Raw genomic sequence first — 25,182 nt, 5'->3', positions numbered from 1 at the left:
GTCGCGTTATCATCATCGTACTGTCGCGTTATTATCATCGTACTGTCGCGATATTATCATCGTACTGTCGCGTTATTATCATCGTACTGTCGCATTATTATCATCGTACTGTCGCGTTATCATCATCGTACTGTCGCGTTATTATCATCGTACTGTCGCGTTATTATCATCATACTGTCGCGTTATCATCATCGTACGGTTACCTTATCACCATCTTACTGTCGCTTTATCATTATCGTACTGTCGCGTTATGTCGCGTTATCATCATCGTACTGTTACGTTATCATCATCGTACTGTAACGTTATCGTCATCGTACTGTCGCGTTATCATCATCGTATTGTAAAATTATCACCATCGTACTGTCGCGTTATCATCATCGTACTGTAACGTTATCATCATCGTCCTGTCGCGTTATCATCATCGTACTGTATCATTATCATCATTGTACTGTCGCGTTATCATCATCGTACTGTTGCCTTTTCATCATCCTTCTTTCACCTTAGCATCATCCTTCTTTTGCGTTATCATTATCGTACTATATTTTTTATCATCATCGTACGGTCGCGATATCATCGTACTGTCGCGGTATCATTACCGTACTGTCGCCGTATCATTATCGTACTGTCGCGTTTACATCATCGTACTGTAACATTATCATCACCGTACTGTCGCGTTATCATCATCGTACTGTCGCGTTATCATCATCGTACAGTAATGTTTTCATCATCGTACTGTCGTGTTATCATCGTCGTACTGTAACGTTATCAACATCGTACTGTCGTGTTATCATCATCGTACTGTCGCGTTATCATCATCGTACTGTAACGTTATCAGCATCGTACTGTCGTGTTATCATCATATAACTGTCGCGTTATCATCATCGTACTGTCGTGTTATCATCATCGTACTGTAACGTTATCAGCATCGTACTGTCGTGTTATCATCATCGTACTGTCGCGTTATCATCGTCGTACTGTCGTGTTTTCATCATCGTACTGTAACAATATCATCATTGTACTGTCGTGTTATCATCATCGTACTGGCGTGTTATCATCATCGTACTATAACGTTATCAGCATCGTACTGTCGTGTTATCATCATCGTACTGTAACGTTATCAGCATCGTACTGTAACGTTATCAGCATCGTACTGTCGCGGTATCACCACTTATATCCTTATAGGGGTTCAAGTTTTAATTAGTAACAAAGACATATATGAATATTTATGAAATCAGAACGGTGCACATGCTGCTTTCCTTGAGGGTTTAATGGAGCTACAAAAAGGACAGGGTTCAGCACATTTCCATAATTCTGTAGCTAAGACCCTGCCTTATGCACATTGACAGTGTGTGTGTGTTCAACGTGATAAATTGTGTCATAAATGCTACATCGGAAGGCAATATTTTGCTTCGAATGCAAACTTTAAACAAAGATTACTTCACCATTCATTCGCCATTTTAAATGAAACAAAACGGAACCCCGCCATCGGTCTTTTACCAAAGTTTGATTGAGAGTTTAGTTTCTTAAACACTTCGACAAACCTTTTTACAATATGGCCGTCTGACGGAGCACTGTCAAAAATATTTTGGAAACAGGTTTGTCGAAGTGTTTGAAGAAACTTATCAACTTATTAAACTTCGGTAATAAAACCAAGGCGGGGCTCTTTAAGCGACATAGATTGTCCTGTGTTTTATTTAAAATGGTGTAGTAAAAGAAAGTTATCTTTCATTTAAGTCTTCATTTAAAGCCAAATGTTGCCTTTGACGTAGCATATATGGCGTAATTTATCACGTGGTATACACACACTGATTTAGCATACCTAAATACAAATGCATTAACTCTAAATTTACTCTCAGGTAGCAAAATATATTACTGATGAAGCTCTAGTATCATCTGCTATCATGAAAACCTTATACATGATGTTTAATTGCACCTGCAAAATGTAAATTACTGTCACCATAAATATAAAATCCCATGCAGTAAAAGTATGTTCACCTTCTTTTGATCCAGTCTGAAAAGATACTTAGAAATAAGATATTTGTTTTTCATATGTGTTTCTTTTCACGTGACCATACGAATATATAACTACACACAAGAATTAAGGGTGTATTATTTTTTATAGAAAGTTTAAGTATTCTAATCAAAAAGCAGTATTTTGTATTTATTTCGCAATCTAAGTTTTATCGACAGCTCAGCCGACCGAAATGTAAGCACTTTTTGAAAGTCTTTTCGCTTTTCTGAAAGATTATAAAATTTGTATATAAGTACAATTAAGGATTGAGCAGATAGCTAAGAGCTTATATTAATACCTATTTCCTTATCTGTCAATTGTGCGTAATGTGTACGCGCAACATGGTATTGGTAAACATCCTTCTTGTGGTGCCTAGTGTGTACGCGCAACATGTCATTGGTAAATAGCCTTGTTGCGGTGCCAAATGTGTACGTGCAACTTGACATTGGTAAACATCCCTCTTACGGTACCTTATGTGTATGCGCAGCATAAAATTGGTAAATAACTTTCCGGCGATGCCTTATGTGTACGCGCAACATGACATTATTACAAATCCTTCTTGCGCAGCCTAATGTGTACGTACAATATGACATTGGTAAAAAACTAAATATCCTTATTTGTAGTGCAAAATGTGTACGCGCAACATGACATTGGTAAACAGCCTTCTTGCAACGTCAAATGTGTACGCACAACATGACACTGGTAAACAGCCTTCTTGCAACGCCAAATGTGTACGCGCAACATGACATTAGTAAACAGGCTTCTTGCAGCGCCAAATATGTTCGCGCAACTAGCCTTCTTGCGGTACCTATTGTGTACGTGCAACATGACATTGGTTAATATCCTTCTTGCGATGCCTAATATGTACGCACAACATGAAATTGGTAAATAACTTTCTTGCGATTCTCTATGTGTACACGCAACATGACATTATTAAAAATCCTTCTTGCGGTGTCTAAAGTGTACGTACAACATGACATTGGTAAAAACTAAATATCCTTCTTGCGGTGCAAAATGTGTACGTGCAACATGACATTGGTAAACAGCCTTCTTGCAGCGCCAAATTTGTACGCGCAACTAGCCTTGTTGCGGTATTTAATGTGTACGCGTAACATGATATTGGTAAACACCCTTCTTGCGGTGCCTTTTGTGTACGCGCAACATGGCATTGATAAAAAACCTTATTGCGGTGTCAAAGGCATAAATCATCAGCAGGGTTTGAAAACATCACTTATGAACTTATTTATTTCCTTTGTTTACAATATAACAAAAAGCAGAAAAAATAGCCTTAATAACTTTGCAAAGTCTGTGAGTCATTCATCGTATCACCTGGGGTTTACCAATTTTCCTGTATACCTCCATAGGGATGTAGGTCTTCACCTGAAAATGAATCACAACTCATTAATGATTCTAATAATGAGTTATGAATACAACATACATTTACAGCAGATGAAATTGCAATCACTTAGTATCACATTAAGTACTTGCCTTCGACTTTCGCGGGTGTTTAAATGTCCGCCCACTACCACTCATCCGATACACAATTCGTGCATCAGATTTTGTGTTGACAATTTAGTTAAGTTTATTCTGTTTATACTCCATATCTGAAGAGAAGTATAACTTATACCCATATACACTTATATACAATACTATACAAAGTATAGACAAAGAAAAATAACAACAAAAACAAACAAACACACAAACGTTATGGACACATAAAGCATAAGGTTATTTACAATATACACAAACAATACATTGCCTCTGACATTTGACAGGAACTGACGCTTATCGTTTGTTTGAATTAAAGCCTGTTTATCATTGTGTTGTGGTAACAGTGCTATTTATTGTCAATTTATATTTCTTGCAAAATTTGGCACAACAATAAAGCACTGGATTCGACATTCATGAGTGATGTCGAGATCGGTGAACATCTAAATAAGTTGATGGTTCATATTTAATAAAATCAAGCGTCTAAATTGTACCTCACCTTTTATGAAACAATATCATTTGTTACTGCAGCACAGTAATAGCAAAGTTGCATTTCCTTGCAAATAATAATTTTCATTATAAACCGATCATTGAGAAACATTGCTTTTATAAACTGAGAAGCTTTTCAGAAATCGCCATATCAGACAAAATTCATAATTGGAGTGAAAAAGGGAGAAAAGACTGAGGTTTTCGTCATCGTGTACTCTTCTTTCCACGATATTGTCACATGTTCACCAATGGCTGATTTGCAAATTATTTTCCAAACTAATTTGTTTGGAAACACGGAAGACTTAGAAAATTCTGTTAAGTATGATGTGAGTTCGTATTTACCTAGAATACTATATCTATCCGGGATAAATCCCTGAGCTTTTATAGGCTGTGATATAAACGATAAAAGTCTGTTGATTAAGACTTTTTTAAATTTCATATTTGGATAAGCGTGACATAATTGACATAAGAATGCTATTTTTTTCGAATCAATGATATTTTGAATTGGTTGGATTCCAAGACAACTGAGTTCAACGTCTGTGCGTGATTCTTTTGGGACCCCTTGGAACAACTTAATGCATTGCCGCTGGATTCTTTCCAAAGATAGCAACTGGTTCAAAGTGACACCGCTCCAGAGTTCGCTCCCGTATAGAGCGGCTGAGAGAGCTTTCGTTTCGTAAAAGCGTTTTGAGATGATTGGGTTTGGCCCGTTTTACCGAATCCGCAGTTTGTCACACTGAAAAACGTTTTTGAAGCTTACTGCAGCTTTCTGTAATGTTTTCAATGATATAAAATTGCGGACTACAGCATTGGCCTTGGCGAGTGCCTTGTAGGATCGGTAACCATTCAGAAGAAAATTCGTTGGTTTTTCATATCATCTTATTATTACATAGTATAGGCATAAGTATGTTATATCATTATGATTCAGAATTGCGGAGCGATTGATGCGAGCTCGCCTTCCTTTATTTGCGAGCGATCCTTCCTATCTTCGTCATTAAGAGTTTACTTTATATGTTCTTACTAATGTTGGCTCAGCAGGCAGGCATGAACAGGGTATGTAGAGTTGTAAAACTGTAATTATTAATTATTGACAGTTGTACTAATTGAAGGCCAATGGGCGAGTTAGTAGTTATTTATAACCTTATCATTTTAAAAACATCGCTATCTAAAATAACCTATCACTGTATTTTACATACGAATAATAAGTTACATCACTAAACCATAATGGGACTTTAATCCAAGTTGTGTTAGCTTTACGGAGTAAAAACTTCAAAATATATTCACAATATGGAAGTGCAAACATATATTTAATTCTCAACCAATTACCGGTGATAAAGGTACCCTCCGTTGCTAGGAACAGGCAAAGCTTCCCTATTTCTTCCGGTCGGCAAAAGCGTCCAAGAGGCTGAAAAGGCGTTTAATAGATAATTTATATAAACTACTGACCTTCGACTTTTATCCACGCATTAGTCAATTCCTTTTTATCGCCATTCAATGATTTATGTTTGTTATACATTCATATAGGTGTGCCCATTACTAACCACAGGCGATCGTCTCATAGCTAGGACAGTAAAATATGGCCCTTCAGTACTTATATTGTTTAATAAGTAATAATATAGCATTTTAATAAGATTCTAAGAGTTTATCTTAAACAAATATCATTATACACATGTATATATATATATATATCAATATGGTAAACATGTCCAGAAATCCCCCAAACCATATTGCTCTAAGAAACGTCAAATATATCCTAAACTACTTAACAAAATCGTATACATTTTAGTGAGTTTACACTGTCAGAAAGGTGAAAGAATGAGCTACCAGAAAAACATAACTATTATGGTAGGTCCTGCTACAATTCTTACACAGTCAGACAATATGCGCAGACTCAACACTGAACATGCAAATTACGAACTAATGGAGAATTTCAAGAACTACGAACAATTTTAAAGTTTTTTAGACCAAATGGATATAAAATCATAATATGACAAGGTGTTTTGGCCTTGAAACATTGCAAAATAGGTCATTTTGCGTCTTATTATTGTTGAAATAAATAGCAGACCAAACTGTAATAACCTTGTTGGTTTCCTTCATTGTACATATTAGTTATCATTGACCAGTAAACTTTCAAATTATACAAAACATACTGGGTCATTAGACATCAAAATTTTAAATTATCGCCATTGAAATGAAATCGGATACCTAAATGTAATGTTAAGCTCCTCATTAATTTCAATGAATTGTTCTATTAAATTGTTTAATGTAGAACTTTGTGTTTGAATTATAATGATTAACAAACCGCCCTGGCAGCTTCTTCCTCCAGTTCGCTTGGCTCCTCTTCATAAAATCCCCGCAGCATGGGTGTAACTGTGGCCGTGGGACTGACCCTAAAATATAGTTTCATAAACACTGGTAAAGGGATTTTCGGAAGCATAAAATTCAACGTAAGTATGACCATGGTACACAGGACAGGTATTCAATATTGGTTTTATCACTATCCTCAGACATACCTTAGTGATTCCATTCAGCCTATTGGTATCAGGATGTGTTACGACTATTAAGCGGGTTGAATACAAATGTAATTATTAATACCAAGTAAAAGCATGTCTTATCAAAAGAAATGACTTCATGCTTTTCGGTGGTTTAGTGAGAAATAACGCTGGATTAAAACATTAGACACTCAAATAAAGTTCCCCCGTTTCTGAAAGTTAATCCTCTTTTAATGTGAAATAAAGAACATAAACGCAGACAAGGTTTCGTAGAAAATTCAATATTTTCACTTCCTAGCTTAACTTAAGCATTTGTTCCTACCCAGTCTGAGTTTTGGTGCTAAAATGAAAATAAAGGTGTCATTTTATTTGTGTTGATTTGAAAATTGTGTGGAATATAACATCGTGACGTCATTTCTGTAACGTCTGTAATACCATTGCAACCAGCCATAATGAGCGTTACGTTACCAATCAACAAGGAAACCAATATTGTGAAAATAACAAAATACTGCAATTACGAGATATAAATAATACTCTTACTGTTGTTTTTTCACATCTTTCGATAGTATAATGAAATTTAACAAATGTTCTGTTTCTTTTATGTTTAATTAAATTTAAGATAAATTTCAATTTAATTGACGATTTTGAAAAACCGCGGGAGAAACAAATGTCGTGACGTCATTACAACGGAACTGAATATAACATACGCATTAACACGCACTCCGTACGCAGCTTCCTCCTTCGCGAGAGACATTGAAAATGCAATGACTGCACCCTGAAAGATGTAAGATATGAGACATATGGGCTAGCTGGTGCATGTGTTCCACACTGGTGGTATCCAGTGACTTAAGTCAATCTTATGGTCATACATCATTGACTTTATTCATTCTTTTGATCAGTTATCAATAACAAGTAATCCAATTAGCTACATCGATCTAAGATCCAATTAAGACCAATACTGAATACCAGTTCAGGTTTCTAATTAATTTTGACTCCCGACTCAAAATCATAAGTGCAAAGTGTTGAAGCTTAGAATTTTTTGTATAACATACGCTTAACAACATTCTGATGAATTGTAACGGATTGTTAGTGATAAAATATACAACAAACATCAACATCAGTATTTTACTTTGAGATGTAGCCAAAATTAAAATTTGCATTTTTAAATGTTTAGCTCATACCCTCAGTATCGGTTCTGCTTTTGTACGAAAAGTAACGTACCAGAAAGACGACAGCATGGTACACGTGACATGTGACACACGATACACGTGACACACGATACACGTGACATGTGACACACGATACACGTGACACACGATACACGTGACACACGGTATACGTGACATGTGACACACGATGATACACGTGACATGTGACACACGATACACGTGACATGTGACACACGGTACACGTGACATGTGACACACGGTACACGTGACATTTGACATACGGTAAACGTGATATGTGACAAACAGGACACGTGACATGTGACACACGGTACACATGTCATGTGACACACGGTACACGTGATATGTGACACACGGTAGACTTGACATGTGACACACGGTACACGTTGTTGCGTTCAGAACAATCATTTCAGTTTCACCAAAATACAAAAACTCGCAGACGGCAAACCCCTGCATGTGACGTGCGACACACCTTTGCTTGAACTAAACATGTGCTGTCATATTATGTAAATCTGGCCCCAAACCCTCAAAACATCGTTAGTATTTTATAACAGGATTAAGGAATGTTGATATGGAGGTGTATTCAAGTTGTACTTTTTCTGAAACTTTATTATATTATGAAAAGAATGCAAGTTGTTTGGAGTCAATTGGTAAGAAAATAAGTTAGTTACAAGCTTTACGAAAACATCATCGTCCGTACGAGGGTCTTATCATGTCAACCTTTAATTAGAATATCAGTAATTTTGGGGATTTTTTTTTTTTTTTTTTTTTTTTTTTGAATTGTTGGTTGATATTTAGCCTAAAAGGGTTTTGTGATAGATGATCATGTTCCAATTAAATTTAGTCTTGAAAAAATATTTGACTGATTTTTAAGGAGGGTGTGTGGCTATAGCGTGGGTCATGTCAACGCAACTGCCGCCTGTGGTTGGGATGAACCGATCTTACACTCTAGGCAATGGAAGATACTTATAATCTTATCCCACGATTAATTAACTTCTACGTTCAATTCAATTCAATTCAATTTTGGCCTGGTTTATTAACTTTTATTTACAGCTCAACTTCCATTCCTTAAATGAACTGCTTATATATACTTAACAGCTCGTTTTCAAAGTATGTTCATATAATAAATAAGCCTGTTTCGATGCACAAAGAAAATTACCTTTGTAGCGGAGTATGCCGTTGCGAACTTCTGTCCCTGTGAACCGACCTGGCTGGCGATATTCACCACCGTTCCATTTGTCTTCCGTATATGGGGTAGACAGTGCTGAAAGGACACTAACTTGTATGGTCTTGTATAAAACCCCAAGGGTCCCCAGGGTCGTATTAAGTTATTAGGTGTATGTACTTAGATTGCATAACAAGTCTGGTACTTGCTTAACCTGTCTAGTGCGATGGGGTATATAAAGGTCGGTTTGACTTCTAGTCGGAGAGAGCTTTTGAGCAGGGAGAGCTGTTGAGCAGGGAGTGCGCGATCATCTCCCTATGTTACGATCAGGCTGGAAGCGTGACGCTGTTTGAGTTGTTAATAAAGTTATTCACATGGAGCGGGCGTTATACTATATATAGCGGGTATATAGGATCTGACACGAGTTGTCATTTAATACAAGATTTTATTAAATGAGTTCATGAAATTTGTTAGTAAGCGAGCCTCTGGCGAGCTTACTAAAAACTTTCATGGACGAGTGCAATTAAAATCTTGTATTAAATGACAACGAGTGTCAGATCTTTTTTATCACATGCTTAAAACGGTGTTTTTATTACCAATTTAGTTTCACTTTCTGAACCCAATGGTTGACAGCCAAAGTACTCAGAGTGGAATGTCAACGATGCGCCATATAAATGGTTCCAAATGAAAATGACAAAAATAGCTAGCAGTTATCAAGTTTTAGTTCTGATAAAGCGCTTAACAAGCCACAAATATAAGAATGTGTAGTAAAGTATCCAACATGAATAACGAACAATTTTAACCAAAAGAACCCAATAAGTACACAATTTGATGACGTCACACTGAAAGTACATGCATTTACGCGGTTTATGTGACCTACATAGGTCTGTCAAGTTTTACTGTGTGTACGGATTTAAAAGTTATTCGCTGTCGCTTTCTTCGATGATTATGCAGCGTTTTCTTAGTGTACATGGAGTTTCACAACAAGCAGATGATTACGACGAAGCCTTACTCTGTACTGCATGGATGTTGATGTTGAAAAAGTTCCACCAAGAATGTTTCCAGAGAACATGATGTTCTAGCCGTCATAGGATGTGTAAGGAGAAGCCAGTGCTGCGGAATTCGAATTTGTGTTTTGGTAATCGACAGCGGAATAAACTGGCAAGCAAATATCATTGATTGCATAGTGTCTGTGTTTGTCAAGATGGAGATGTTTGAAATGTTCTCGTGTTGATTCTCACTAATGTGCCTGTATTTGTTGACTGACTGGATATATCTGTGACTAGTGATCTGCATTATCTGGTTTGCGGAAAATTGTTATCAGAAAGTTTTTGAACAAGATGCTTTCTGGTACTATGGTTCGTTAGCCATTTGTCTCCCGGAAGTCCTACAGCTTCAATTAATGAGATAAGTATTTTTGTTGGCGTTTAAAACCATTTCGTTTACAAACAATTCGGAGGGATATCTAGGTCGCGTGTGATTAGTCTAGCCAAAATAAATATCTGATATGTTATCTTACACATGTATAAGGTTAAAATATTCGTGGGGATATATTTCACGGAAGACAAGGGTAAGCATGTAATAAATGCGTTTCTTGCTTGCGTTTCCGAGTTTTACCGCACCTGGATATTTTTGTCTAACCCACTCCCGGGTAAGACGACTCACATTCATTTGTAAACGCGCAAATTCGGAATAATATTTTAATGGTTATCAAAGATACTTTTAATACTTACCTTATAAAAGCAAACATTTCATCAGATTTATGCTAATGTATGATAGGAATGGTCATTTTCGGGGTGAGATGTTAACTGGGATAAGAATAAAACCTACATTTGCAGTCAATATAATTGCATATAGGCAATCATTAAGTACTAGGCTTTATCATTAAGAATTTCAACTTTCGCTTGTGTTTAAAAGTCCGCCCACTGCCACTCTCCGATACACAATCCCTTTGGATTGTATTCTAAGTCATTTAGACAATTCTTATAATGATTAAGAAGGGTTCGTTCGCTACGCTCACTCCGCCCATTTCTAACCATTAAGATTTTAAATAATGTCATCTAACTACATGTATTACATAATATGTTAAAATAAATATAAACTCTGCAGGATCGTACACCGTTGACATATTACTGTCAAAAAATTAGTAAAGATGATTAATCTGGTAGATAGCGTACATGATAGTATAATTATTCGTGAAATTATATGTATCATTAAATGCACGCTTTGGCTATAAGTGTGGTAAAGTCTTGTCCAAAATATACCTTGTACAATCTTGATTGTCATAGTTCGACTTGCTTTTAATTATATATAATGTAGATTGTTTTAATGTATCGGCAGTTATTTTGGGCGAAGACAAGGGTCGGGTTTATAGACGGACTGGAGTTAGCCAGCTCGTGTCAGAGATTCTTGCTCGAGCTATGTATGTTATGAAGTAAAGGAGTATGTTATGAAGTAAAGGAGTAAAACATGAAACTCGGGAACAGTGTCGTTGTGTTCCAGTTTGGTTGAGTTCAGTTGAACATTTGGGGGTTTGTGGCTATTACGTAACAGACGTCAATCGGGAACTATTTGTCGTTCACATCATATTACTGCGCGTCATGACGTTGGCGTCAATAAAAACTTTGCACGCGCTATTTGGTGGAAAAACTAGAAACAACACTAACACCGCCAAAATTGCACGATTATTTCAATTAACGGTTTGCAAAACAAATTGTTCACATGTTTGCAGAACGGATGAAAAAATCCGACCCTCGGGCACACTGTGTGGTCGTTAACTCGACTCGTTACCGGGTTCCTCTCGTGCCCTTCTTCCATGCGCCCCATATAGGTGTGCAAGTTACTTATAATCATACCATTGAAATTATAGGGTCAAGCCCATTATTCAATCGTTTAACTATGAATATGTTTAAATACCAAAGAAGACCAACAGAAACACAAGCAGACACAACGCATAAAATGTTCATAGATTTTAAGGCTGAATGTCGTGATGACACGTTGTGAAAAAAAACTGTTTACCTGAGCGGCAAGGTAATAGGCAACAAAGTTGAGATCCATCAGTTTTCGTAAATCCTCGGCAGGATATTCGTCTATTTTGTGAAATGGTGGATCTGAAATAGAAATTAAACAAGATTATACCATTAATATTGGCCATTGAACAGAACTTCTTTTAAAAAATAAAATATCCAAGAATTAAAATACTTTACATCCAATACAGTGGTGATGAGTTGAAATTGCTGCTTCAGAACTCAAAGCCTGACATTCTCATGTAGTTCATGTTTACAGAAATAAGCATGACCAGCATAGTCAAAGATATCTAAAATTAAATTAATCCATCTTTAAGACATGAATGAATGTAAACAATTGATTGAGAATTCGTTGAAGAGATATGGGACAACATTAAGTTCTAGTTTGATGTGTACCTACGCGACCCAGCATTGTTAATAAGGCAGTCGATTCTTCCAAACCTCTCCACCGTCTTTTCAACCGCGTTCTGAAAATAAACAGAAAACTTTTATTAAAACAAAACAAAACAGTTTCCAAACTTAATAACGTGTGGCCATTCAAATGGATGGGTTCCATTTTATTTAAATTCATTGTCGTAGCTTCAATCATTTTAAGCTGATTTTTTAAACATCCAAATTAAAATAAGCTCATTTTTTATTTCCTCAGCCTTGTTCTCATTTTCAAAACTACATGTATCTAAAGTTCAATTCCCATAAAAATGAATCAAAAAAACGAAAATATGAAACTACGATGAATTCAATGTACGGATTATAAACAGTCCTCTAATACAAGAAGTAGTTGCTTAAAACAGTTTTGATAAACACAACTTTATTTCTGCTGGTTACACCAGAGTTGTCTGTTGCTACCGCTTTAATTACGCCATTGATTATCTACCTTAATTTCATCTTCGTCCGTCATGTCACATCGAATATAGAGTACATCCTCGCTTGCAATAGTCTTTCCTACCTCGTCTAAAATATAATGTATAATAAGAACCGCATCATCGTACTGACGCATTATCATCATCGTACTGTAACGTAATCAGCATCGTACTGTTACCGCATCTAGATCATATTTAAACAAAGAAAACCGAAATATTTTTTTCTATCGTCCAAAAATGCGTACGCTGCAATGGTCTTTTGTAAACATGGCGCTATTTGAAGCCATGTTAGCAGCGGAGCACACAATATAAAATCAAGATTAGACATGCATATCAAACAACTACTGTCATAGGAACGTGGCATATGCCCCGAAGGTCCTAACCATAAGTATTTATCCTTGAGAACTGTATCATATTTTCCTAATGACCTATCGTACCTTCCCATGAAGTTTGGAAATATTGATCTGTAACATTTTTAAAGAGCAAATTAAGTACATGGAAAGACAAAGTCATTGCCAAGTGGAGTGGAACTCGTCTCTGGGCCTAAGCATCATTCAGTAATTGATCTAAATCGGATTTTCAGATCGAGGTCTCCACGACCTTGAACTCTGACTTATAAATCAATAGGATTCATCTACTGGTCATTACCAACCTACCTACCAAGTTTGAGGTACTTGAGCCTAAGAACTCTTCAAGTTTTGATCTGAAACGGATTTTCAGCTCGAGGTCACCAATACCTTGACCATTGACCCACTAACCTCAAAATAAATATTCATCCGCTGATTATTACCAACCAGCCAACCAAGTTTGAGATTTATATGCCTAAGCGTTCTTCAGTCATTGATCGAAAACTGATTTTCAGCTCGAGGTCACCACGACCTTGACCTTCGACTCATTTATCTAAAAATATATCCAGTTCATCTACTGGTTGTGACAAACTAGACAAACCAAGTTTGTGTTTTATATTCGTAAGCGTTCTTTAGTTATTGGTCGGAAACAGATTTTTAGCTCGAGATCACCATTTTTACCTCGGACCCATTTACTTTAATATCAATACGGAAAGCTGGCTTTTACTAACCTGCCTACCAAGTTTAAGTTCCATATGCCTAAGAGTTCTTCATTTATTGATCAAAAACGGATTTTCAGCTCGAGGTCACCACGACCTTGTCCTTTGACCAACTGACCTTAAAATCAATAGGAGTCATCTGCTAGTCATACCTTACCATCTACCTAAATTTGAGGTATCTGGGTATCTTTATTTATTGATCGGAAACGGTTTATCATCTCGAAGTCACCATGTCATTGGCCTCTGATTCTTTGACCTCAAAATCAATAGGGTTCATCTGCTGGCCATCACCAACTTGCATTCCATGTTTGAGGTAGCTGGACCAAAGCGTTCTTCAGTTATTGACCAGAAACGGATTTTCATCTCAAAGTCACCACGACATTGACCTTTAACCCACTTACTTCAAAATCAATAGGGTTCATCTGCTGGCCATTACCAACCTTCCTACCGATTTGTGGTGTTTGGGTCGTAGCAGTTATTGATCGCGGGGATGGAGGGACGGACTGATGGACAGACGGACGGTCCGATTACTAGATGCCACCCTTTGAGAACTTAAAAATATGTAATTACGTTTAATTATCAGACAGGAAGCCTGCTGAGACGAATATTTTCACTGTGTTACAGTTAGGAACTTACCATCTACATCCCAAACAGCTGCCTTTCCTTCAGCCTCTCCTGTTTTAGAAGTGAATGACATTTATATCCGCAATTTATTCGTTTATTCTGTTTAATGATAATAATAATATTAAAGGGCGCCGCCCCCCCCCCCCCCCCTCCCACACACACTTCCCTGGATCCGAGTGCACAAGTATTTTGTTAAAATCAACTAAGGTTAATTAAGGAGAAGATTGAATTAACACTGTGGTTGATTAGATTTATTTTATCATGTGACACATTTTATAAATGTTTACATACAATCTTAGTAGGACTTTCTAATGTTGTTATATTCGCAAGTATTTATCATGTAATATAACTTATAAATACTTACTGAAGACCTCGACACATCCAGCCCCTATTCCTTTACAGCCGCCCGTGACCACTACCACCTTATCCGTGAACCGTCCAAATCCGGTGGACATTCTACTCTTCGACAATATGTCTACACTGTGAAACATTAATAACGCAACAACTGTATGCAAATTGATTATTCAAATTATAATTATGCAGTATATTCATTATTATTCAATATAGTGCATTTTTTTTAATTTGTATATATTGATCTTCTTGTGTGTATGCGATGAACTGTAAAGATAGTTAAAGGATATTTTCAAAACGCAAATAAGGTGAAAACAAGTTTTAAAATGTCAATGAAAGCATTTAAAACTGATTGCGTAGGTGGTATATATGGGTCAGAATATTAGACAGCCTCTTTAAGTGTTTTTTTCTGAATGTTTTGGCAGGTAACAAAAGTATACAACCAGACGATTTCAATATTGATTTCAGACACATAATTCAGCTTAAACAATCAGAAAACAAAATAAATGCATTTATCTATGTTAAACCCAACTGTGAACGGCGTCGCGTTATCTGTAACATTATCATTATCGAACTGTCGCGTTATCATCATCGTACTGTCGCGTTATCATCATCGTACTGTAACCTTATCGTCATCGTACAGTCGCGTTATTATCATCATACTGTCGCGTTATCATCATCGTACTGTCGCGTTATTATCATCGTACTGTCGCGTTATCACCATCGTACTGTCGTGTAATCATCATCGTACTCGTATTGTCACGTTATCATCATCGTACTGTCGCGTTATCATCATCGTACTGTAACGTTATCATCATCGTTCTGTCGCGTTATGATCATCGTACTGTCGCGTTATTATCATCATACTGTCGCGTTATTGTTATCATAGAGCCGCAATATTGTCATCGTACTGTCGCCTTATCATCATCGTACTGTCGCGTTATTAGCATCGTGCTGTCGCGTAATCATCATCGTACTGTCGCGTTTTTATCATCGTACTGTCGCGTTAGCATCATCGTACTGTAACGTTACCATCATCGTACGGTCGCGTTATAATCATCGTACCGTAACATAATCATCATCGTAGCGTAACATTATCATCATCGTACTGTCGCGTTATTATCATCGTACTGTCGCGTTATCATTATCGTACAGTCTTGTTATCATCATCGTTCTGTAACATTATCATCATCGTACTGTCGCGTTATCATCAGCGTACTGTCGCTTTATCATCATCGTACTATCACGTTATCATCATCGTACTGTCGTGTAATCATCATCGTACGGTAACGTTATCATCATCGTACTGTGTCGTAATCATCATCGTACGGTAACGTTATCATCATCGTATTGTCGCGTTATCACCATCGTACTGTCGCATTATCATCATCGTACTGCAACCTTATCATCATCGTACAGTAAATGTATCATCGTCGTACTGTCGCGTTATCATCATCGTACTGTCGCTTTATCATCGTCGTAGAGTTAAGTTATCATCATCGTAATGTAACATTATCACCATCGTACTTTAACCTTATCATCGAACTGTTACGTTATCATCATCGTACTGTCGCGTTATCATCATCGTACTGTCGCATTATCATCATCGTACTGTAACGTAATCAGCATCGTACTGTAACGTTAACATCATCGTACTGTCGCGTTATCATCATCGTGCTGTAACATTATCAGCATCGTACTGTAACGTTAATATCATTGTACTGTCGCATTATCATCATCGTACTGTAACATTATCACCATGGGACTGTCGCGTAATCATCATCGTACGGAAACGTCATCATCATCGTACTGTCGCGTTATCACCATCGTACTGTCGCATTAGCATCATCGTACTGTAACGTTATCATCATCGTACGGTCAAGTTATCATCGTCGCACTGTCGCGTAAACATCATCGTACTGTCGCTTTATCATCATCGTACGGTTAAGTTATCATCATCGTAATGTAACATTATCACCATCGTACTGTCGCGTTATCGTCATCGTACTGTAACGTTATCATCATCGTACTGTAACGTTATAATCAACGGACTGTCGCGTTATCATCACCGTACTGACGCATTATCATCATCGTTCTGTAACGTAATCAGCATCGTACTGTAACGTTATCATCATCGTACTTTGGCGATATCATCATCGTACTGTAACGTAATCAGCATCGTACAGTAACGTTAACATCATCGTTCTGTCAAGTTATCATTATCGTACTGTAACATTATCACCTTCGTACTGTCGCGTTATCATCATCGTACTGTCGCGTTATGATCATCGTACTGTAACGTTATCATCATCGTACTGTCGCATTATTATCATCGTACTGTAACGTTATCATCATCGTACTGTCGCGTTATCATCATCGTACTGTCTTGTTATCATCATCGTTCTGTAACATTATCATCATCGTACTGTCGCGTTATCATCATCGTACTGTCTCGTTATCATCATCGTACGGTAACCTTATCACCATCTTACTGTCGCGTTATCATCATCGTACTGTAACGTTACCATCATCGTACTGTTACGTAATCAGCATCGTTTTGTAACGTTATCATCATCGTACTGTAACGTAATCAGCATCGTACTGTAACATTAACATCATCGTACTCTTGCGTTATCATCATCATACTGTCGCGTTATCATCATCGTACTGTCGCGTTATCATCATCGTACTGTCTTGTTATCATCATCGTTCTGTAACATTATCATCATCGTACTGTCGCGTTATCATCAGCGTACTGTCGCGTTATCATCATCGTACTATCACGTTATCATCATCGTACTGTCGTGTAATCATCATCGTACGGTAAAGATATCATCGTCGTACTGTCGCGTTATCATCATCGTACTGTCGCTTTATCATCATCGTACGGTTAAGTTATCATCATCTTACTGTAACGTTATCATCATCGTACTGTCGCGTTATCATCGTCGTGCTGTAACATTATCAGCATCGTACTGTAACGTTAACATCATCGTACTGTCGCATTATCATCATCGTACTGTAACGTAATCAGCATCGTACTGTAACGTTATCATCATCGTACTGTCGCGTTATCATCATCGTGCTGTAACATTATCAGCATCGTACTGTAATGTTATCATCATCGTTCTGTAGCGTTCTCATCATCGCATCTTTGTACTGTCGCATTATCATCATCGTACTGTAACGTTGTCATCAGCATCGTACTGTAACATTATCATCATCGTACTGTCGCGTTATCATCATCGTACTGTAACGTTATCATCATCGTACTGTCGCGTTATCATCATCGCATCATTGTACTGTCGCATTATCATCATCGTACTGTAACGTTGTTATAATCATCGTACTGCTATGTTGTTATCATCATCGTATTGTCGCGTTAGCACCATCGTTATGTCACGTTATCATCATCGTACTGTCGTCTTAATATCATCGTACTGTCGCGGTATCATAACGGTACTGTCGCATTATCATCATCGTAATATTGCGTTTTCATCATCGTACTGCCGCGGTATCATTACTTATATCCTTATATGCGTTTGTGTTTTGATCAGCACTTACGACATATATGAATATTTATGAAATCAGAACGGGGCACATGCTGCTTTTCATGGGGGTTTAATGGAGCTTTAAAGGACAGGGTTCAGCGTTTTTCCATAACTCTGTTGTTAAAACCCTACCTTATACACATTTACATAAGCAAATGCAGTAACAATTACATTTACGCTGAGGTAGCAAAACATATTTGTGATGAAGCTCTAGTATATCAATTATCATCTTCAATCATAAAGTTTATACATGATGTTGTTGTTGTTTTTCAAAACCATCAAGATAAAGTGTTGCAGTTGTTAATTTTCAGATTCTTTATAGCCACAAAATAGGACATTGACATTCATTGTCAATAAAGCGGTGCACTTGAAATTTTTAAACATAAATAACTGACTACATAGAATTTACCCGAATACTATGTGTTCCTCTTGTCACATGCCATATGGATAGTATGCCAGAGTATTTTTATCCCGTACAAATTAGGCCAGTGACCCCTCTGATAGAAAATTATCTTAATTTGGACATACACTTAATTTAACCCCGTTTGCTATACGACGACATGCGAAAATACCAAGTGCATCGGCTTATTCTTATTATTATAACGCCTCGGCCATTTTTATCGAAAACTACCTCGGATGTATTTGGACGTTCATATATTCAAAAAGCGATATGTTTAAGTCCGCTGCAGGTAGATCGCGTAGTAATTTTATTTAGCAGTTAAACTTTATTACTTAACTCTTGGGCATCTTCATTAGTTTACAATAATACATTTCATTGGCAATCAATTATTTTAAACTTATATGATAAATACAAATCTAAAACACGACACTTAAATAATGATATAATTAAAATAAATACGAACTACTTTTACGTATGTACCGGCATACATCCGACGGAGGTTGTTTTCGATACAAATGGCCGAGGAGCTCCGACTTATCCAGAATGCGTGTAAAACAGTTGACGGCATTGTAACTGCATACATTTGTTTATTTGCACCTGCAAAATGTAAATTACTGTCATCATAAATATAAATCACATGCAGTAAAATTAATGTTTAACTACTTTTGATCCAGTTTGACTGGAGACTTTGAAATAAGATATTTTTTTTTTTTCATAGTCTTTCCTTTCACGTGACCATATGAATATAACTATACACATTTATGCACCAGTCAATTGTACCCCCCCCCCCCCCGGTCCGGGGGAATACCGGGGATAGCCGGGGAAATGGGCCCTTTTTTACCATTGCCGGGTGAATGCGGTGGTTTTGTCTTTGCGCAATATCTAGCGGAGAATGGGCCTTACCAAGGGTCCCTTGGGTGCGGGGGTATTTTGCGGAGATTTTACCATCTGTTCGTCCCCGCAGGGCGAGGATTTTACTCGGGGTTGGCTGGACCGAAAGTCAAAGTCCCCGCTATGCCCCGGACGTGGGGGCCGTGGTTACAACTGAATGGTGCATTATATATACGAAGGGTGCATCATTCTTCACAGAAAGTTTACGTATTCTAATCAAAAAGAAGTATTTTGTATTTATTTCGCAATCTAAGCTTTTTTTTTCAACAACTAAGCCGATCGAAATGTAAGCACTGATAGAGTCTTCTCGCTCTTCTGGAAGATTGGTTTCACCATTATATTTATTGTATATATAACAGTGTGTGTACACTAGTCTACGACGAATTTCTAATTGGCCACCTAGTTTTTATCATATTTTAAGGAAATTATTCGGAGAAAAATACACAAAAAAAATAAAAAAAATATTAGTTAGGTTAATACGATTTATTCCTAATACGTAAAACAAAACTTCATTGAAATATGATCTTAACAGAGAGAGTTAACATTGACACCCTCTAAAAACTGCAAGATCAAATCAAGTCGTATTTAATTTTGTTTTAATAGTTTGTATGTCCACCTTCTGCGGTAATTACAGCGAGGTACCTTGTCCTCATTGATATAATGTATCTGTGAAGATACTGTTGTGCAATGGCTGCCCAATCTGATGAATAACACGCGTGAGCACCCTAAGATTTGGTTGCAGCGGCTGGGCACGCACCTTGCGCTACAAAAGATCCCACACGTGCTCGATTAGATTTAAATCCGGCCATTGGAGTGTTTGCACGTTGTTTGCTACAAGCATAACTTGTGCGCTTCTAGCCGCGTGACATGGTGCGTTATCCTGTGCCAACACCATACCGCGATTGGCACGGACATGAGGTAGAAGAACCGGCCGAATGACGTCATTTTGATACCTCATCGCGTTCATTTTTCCTTGAATGGGTACAATTGGAGTTTTCGTGTGCATGGAAACTCCAGCCCACAGCATAATGGAACCACCCCCCGAAGTTATCTAATTCTACCAGATAGTTCTCGTTGTTCCGCTCACCCCGACGGCGATATACGCGAGCACGTCTGTCATTCCACCGTAGTGTGATGCGTGTCTCATCAACAAATAAAACATTGGCCCAGTCCGCCCTTGTAAATTTCCTGCCTGTGCCTTGCGGTAAGAGTCGGAACCTTAAGGGGACGACGGCACCGCAAGCCGACGGCCTTAGGCGATTGCGCACTGTCTGTGGGTGGATAGCGCGGTTGTGTCTGCCCACTGTATTACGGGCCGTCGTCGCTGCCGTGATAAAACGATCCTGAAGGTGGTCATTGACAATTTGAATGTCCTGTTGGGGAGTCGTCACTCTTCTTTTTGGGCGTCGTCGGAGATCTGCTACACTTCCGGTTTGTATGTATTTCGCCCAAAGAGTTTCTATACTGAAATGTCGCCTATTAAAAAGCCGTGCAACCTGAAAAATAATAAATTCCACTTAAAATGGATTCAAAGGTGAATGTTAATAAGAAACAATGTATTTCACTGTACGTTTGGTCAGTACGATATGACACAGGTATTGTATTGTTGACTACCCGTGGTAGTGTTTATGACTGTTTTTACGTAAATAAGAATCACGTACAGATTAATATAAACAAACATGTTTCTGTCAATATTTTGCACTTAATAACAAAAAATAACACATTTTGCAACTTTTATAACGACGCGTAACATACCTACATGGGGTGCCGGCACGAATCATTCCGACGGCTTGAGCGCGTTGTGCAATGCTCATCCTCACCATATTTAATGTTTTTCATAAAAGACAATCCACGAAGAAATCATTCCCACCATAGTCGACAACCACCATGCCGTGCACGAGAAACTCGAGCACATAGGCTATTTTCGCATGATTGTGTACATGATTACGTGTTTTCTTTTAGTAAATCGATAGATTGGTGTGTACAATACAAAAATAACCAAAAAATAGATTTATTAATTAAATATTACGCAAAGGATCATATTTTATATGGTTGCCAATTAGAAATTCGTCGAAGTGCATACCATGTGATAAATTACGTCATAAATGCTACATCGGAAGGCAATATTTTGATTAAATTGAAGACTTATATCAAAGATAAGTTTTCTTTTACTACACCATTTTAAATAAAACAAAGGGCAGTCTATGCCGCTTAAAGAGCACCTCCTTCGTTTTATTATTGGAGTTATTCATCAAACACTTCGACAATCCTGTTTCTAAAAAAAAGGTTTGGACAGTGCTCCGTCAGACGGCCGTATTGTGAAAAGATTTGTCGAAGTGTTTTAAGAAACTAAACCGTCTCAATCAGACGCTGGTAAAAGACCGAAAGCCGGGCTCCGTAAGCGGCGTAGACTGCGCTATGTTTCATTTAAAATGGTGAACAAATAGGAAAGTTATCTTTGTTTAAAGTCTTCATTTGAAGCAAAAGGTTGCCTTCCGACGTAGCATTTATGACGCAATTTATCACGTGGTATACACACACTGTATAAGTACAGTTAGCAAAACATGAATAAAGGATTGAGGAGATAGCTTAGAGCTAATATTTATACATCTCTCCTTATCTGTCATTTTTAAGTCAACAGTGTAAACAACATTTTGTGATGTGATGCATCAGTAAGTAAGATAAAATACGTTTTGACAATTTTCTGGTTTTTCTTGCAAATGTTTCATCTGGTTTTTATATTTACTGTCACAGGTGTATAATTACAGTAATGTCATTCGGAGCTCCTCGGCCATTTTATTGAAAACAACCTCGGATGTATTTGGACGGTTTACATACTCAAAAAGCGGTACGTTTAAGTCCGCTGCAAGTAGATCGCGTAGTAATTTTATTTAGCAGTTAAATTTGATGCCTTAACTCTTGGGAATTTTAATTATGTTTGCAATAAAACACTTCACTGGCAATCACTTTAAACTTACATCAATAAATACAACTCTAAAACACAACACTTAAATAATGATATAATTTAAAAGATTACGACCTACTTCAGCTGATGTACCGGCATACATCCGAGGTTGTTTTCGATAAAAATGGCCGAGGAGCTCCGAATGATAGTAATGTTTCGCGCATTTTTACACTAGCATTGGCCGAGGAATGACAGGTAGAGAGCTGACCGTGTTAGAATGTATCCGTGAATATGACAACAGCTAACTAAAACAGGTTTACTGGTATTCATGGATACATGAACTGTTTATCTGGATGCTCCTTGAATTAGGAATGGCTAAGTTATAACTGATGACCTGGGAAATACAAACAAATGCAACAACAACAAAAATCAAACTTAAAAACACTTGACCAGGCAAACTGTAAAGCCATTACATGTCTTACGTAGCCTAAATATTTTATATGAAAAAAGCAACAGAATTTAAATTAGAATTAAAGTCCTAGATAACCATTTAACGTCTATAATTGGATATGCAAGCAACATATTATTACATAAAGCAAACTTAAAATGATTCTATTAACTTTTCAATTTATTTATCAATGTGCATGTCTTTCTTTCATAATCAAGCAGCTTATTCAGACTTCACCCATTTAAAACTTGCAAACGTTATGTATCTATGTAATTACCCGCACCAGACAGTAACATATATTAAAATAAATTAAAATTGTCAATTCAACTATGATTACCAAATTACTTTTCATTAGAAACAATAAAGTCTTTATGATGACAGCATGCGTTTATATTGGTATTGTATACGATTCTGCAACCCCGGCTGACTTATCACTGTACAATAAATAACACTTGTTCATTTGACGGTTTTAAATAATTGTTTATCTATCTTTTAATATGTTTGTGTTTAAAAAATGTAAATATACACATTTGTTCCCCTGCCGTGCACGGAATGTGCACAATGGATTAAACTTTGATAAAATGCATAACAATTGCATTTCTTTACTGTTTTATTACATACTTGTATAAAGTGCTATCTAGCTGTTTGTATGAAGCATGTGTTATCAGTAACTGGATGAGAAGTAAGACAAAAGAGCACGTACGGATCCATAAACCAGGCCTTTACGTGTATAGGTCCGAGGTAAGGGTGATTTCCCTAGCTATTATTAAATTATAAATTTAAATGATAGACACTCAAGACAGAGGCGGTAATCACGTGGTATATTGTTTTGATAACAAGCATTAAAAAATGGCAGCGCCCAGTGAGACAGTATGTATTTTTGTTTAGTTTCTCTCAATAATTAAACAATTAAATTTCGTAACATCGACCATGTTCCAGCGCCCAATTTTCCCCGTTATTTGGTACCTTTATTTTAATAGACAGTTCTGTAGTTTATTTGGAATGCGTGTCACAAATGTTCAATCGAGGCATTTTAAAGCTTGGTATCAAAACAATATACCACGTGATTACCGCCTCTGAAGATCTCTTCAATATTTCTTAATCATGTTTTAATTTTAATAAAAACTAAATATGTTTTTCAATTATTTTCAAAATACATTGATTCCTGATGTGTCTAATGTAGATAGTACAGAAAAAAAACACTTACGACAACTTCTTATTCATGCGGATTCATACTTAATATATGAAAACAAACTTGTAAAATCAATGAAAATATGTTGCAACAAACCTACGGCGCGGCTGAATATCCAGCTCCGTCACTTATTGGATGCGCAAAAAAATTGAGCTATCCGACACATCGATCCGTGGTGCAGCTGTGCCGTATTGATTACTACTGCACATGTGAAAATGATTTATATTTTATAACATCGAAGATGTGGTTTGTGTAAGAACACTTTTACTACAGGTTGTCTACGCGATTTAGTTTGAATATTGAGCGAACAGTGGTGCCAGGAGCTTTTCTCTCGAATCAGATTTGCGCATATATATATAACACATTTTGACAAACTTTAATAATTATCAAGGGAGGGAACTCTTTCTCAGCGCCGAATGATAAATTGTCCGCCCTTCTTTATTTTGGCGTCTTTCTAACTTGTTCTCTAGTTTTAATCCGGTTCGGAGGTGTGTTTTCTCCCTCCATCACGCCCGGTTCTTTTATTTCTTTTGGTCGGACAAGTTCTCAATTTTATCTTTGATTACATGGTTAATCCTATCCTTCGCTCTATTATTGAAGGATATTGAATATTATATTTTTCACTTGTTTTTACATATTTTAAAACCGCATTCTATCATTGAATATGTTGATTGAAACCTTTGGTCTAGATTCCAATGGAAAAAAAAACCATCTACAGCTATATATATAACTGTACTTGAGTACAATTCATTGCCTTTTATCTAATACTCAAGTATATTTTTTGCTCTAAAATAAGTTTTCTTTGAAATAATGTCAAAATCTTTCAATAACATATTCTATGAGAAAATATGTTTTAAAAATGTATAAAAACCTTCAATATTTTGAAAATTACTATGCTTTTATGTGGTAAAATGAGTTGAGATTGATATCGATATTTGACTTAAAGGGGCTGTACTACGTATGATAAAATAGCGAAAAAAAAAGAAGAAAATTGTTGAAAACTGACATAAACTTGTTATCGATGTGTACAATGCAT

General features: G+C 36.9%; 1 protein-coding gene across 1 annotated transcript; it reads right to left on the bottom strand.

The window, feature by feature from the left end:
* Window positions 1–3,296: 3,296 nt before the first annotated feature.
* Window positions 3,297–23,763, bottom strand: LOC128220190 (17-beta-hydroxysteroid dehydrogenase 14-like). The gene is made up of 11 exons (XM_052928471.1): window positions 23,658–23,763; window positions 14,773–14,888; window positions 14,421–14,459; window positions 12,733–12,809; window positions 12,259–12,325; window positions 11,851–11,942; window positions 8,827–8,931; window positions 7,188–7,255; window positions 6,291–6,378; window positions 5,315–5,393; window positions 3,297–3,391 (listed from the first exon to the last, which is right to left on the bottom strand). The coding sequence occupies exons 1-11, from the start codon at window positions 23,663–23,665 to the stop codon at window positions 3,348–3,350; spliced, it is 783 nt and encodes a 260-aa protein (XP_052784431.1). The 5' UTR covers window positions 23,666–23,763; the 3' UTR covers window positions 3,297–3,347.
* Between the last annotated feature and the right edge of the window lie 1,419 nt (window positions 23,764–25,182).

This window comes from Mya arenaria, chromosome 15 (genome assembly GCF_026914265.1).
Source record: "Mya arenaria isolate MELC-2E11 chromosome 15, ASM2691426v1".
NCBI classification, from domain to species: Eukaryota; Metazoa; Mollusca; class Bivalvia; order Myida; family Myidae; genus Mya; species Mya arenaria.
Note: the sequence above shows the minus strand (reverse complement) of the source record. Positions and strands in the feature narration are given on the sequence as shown.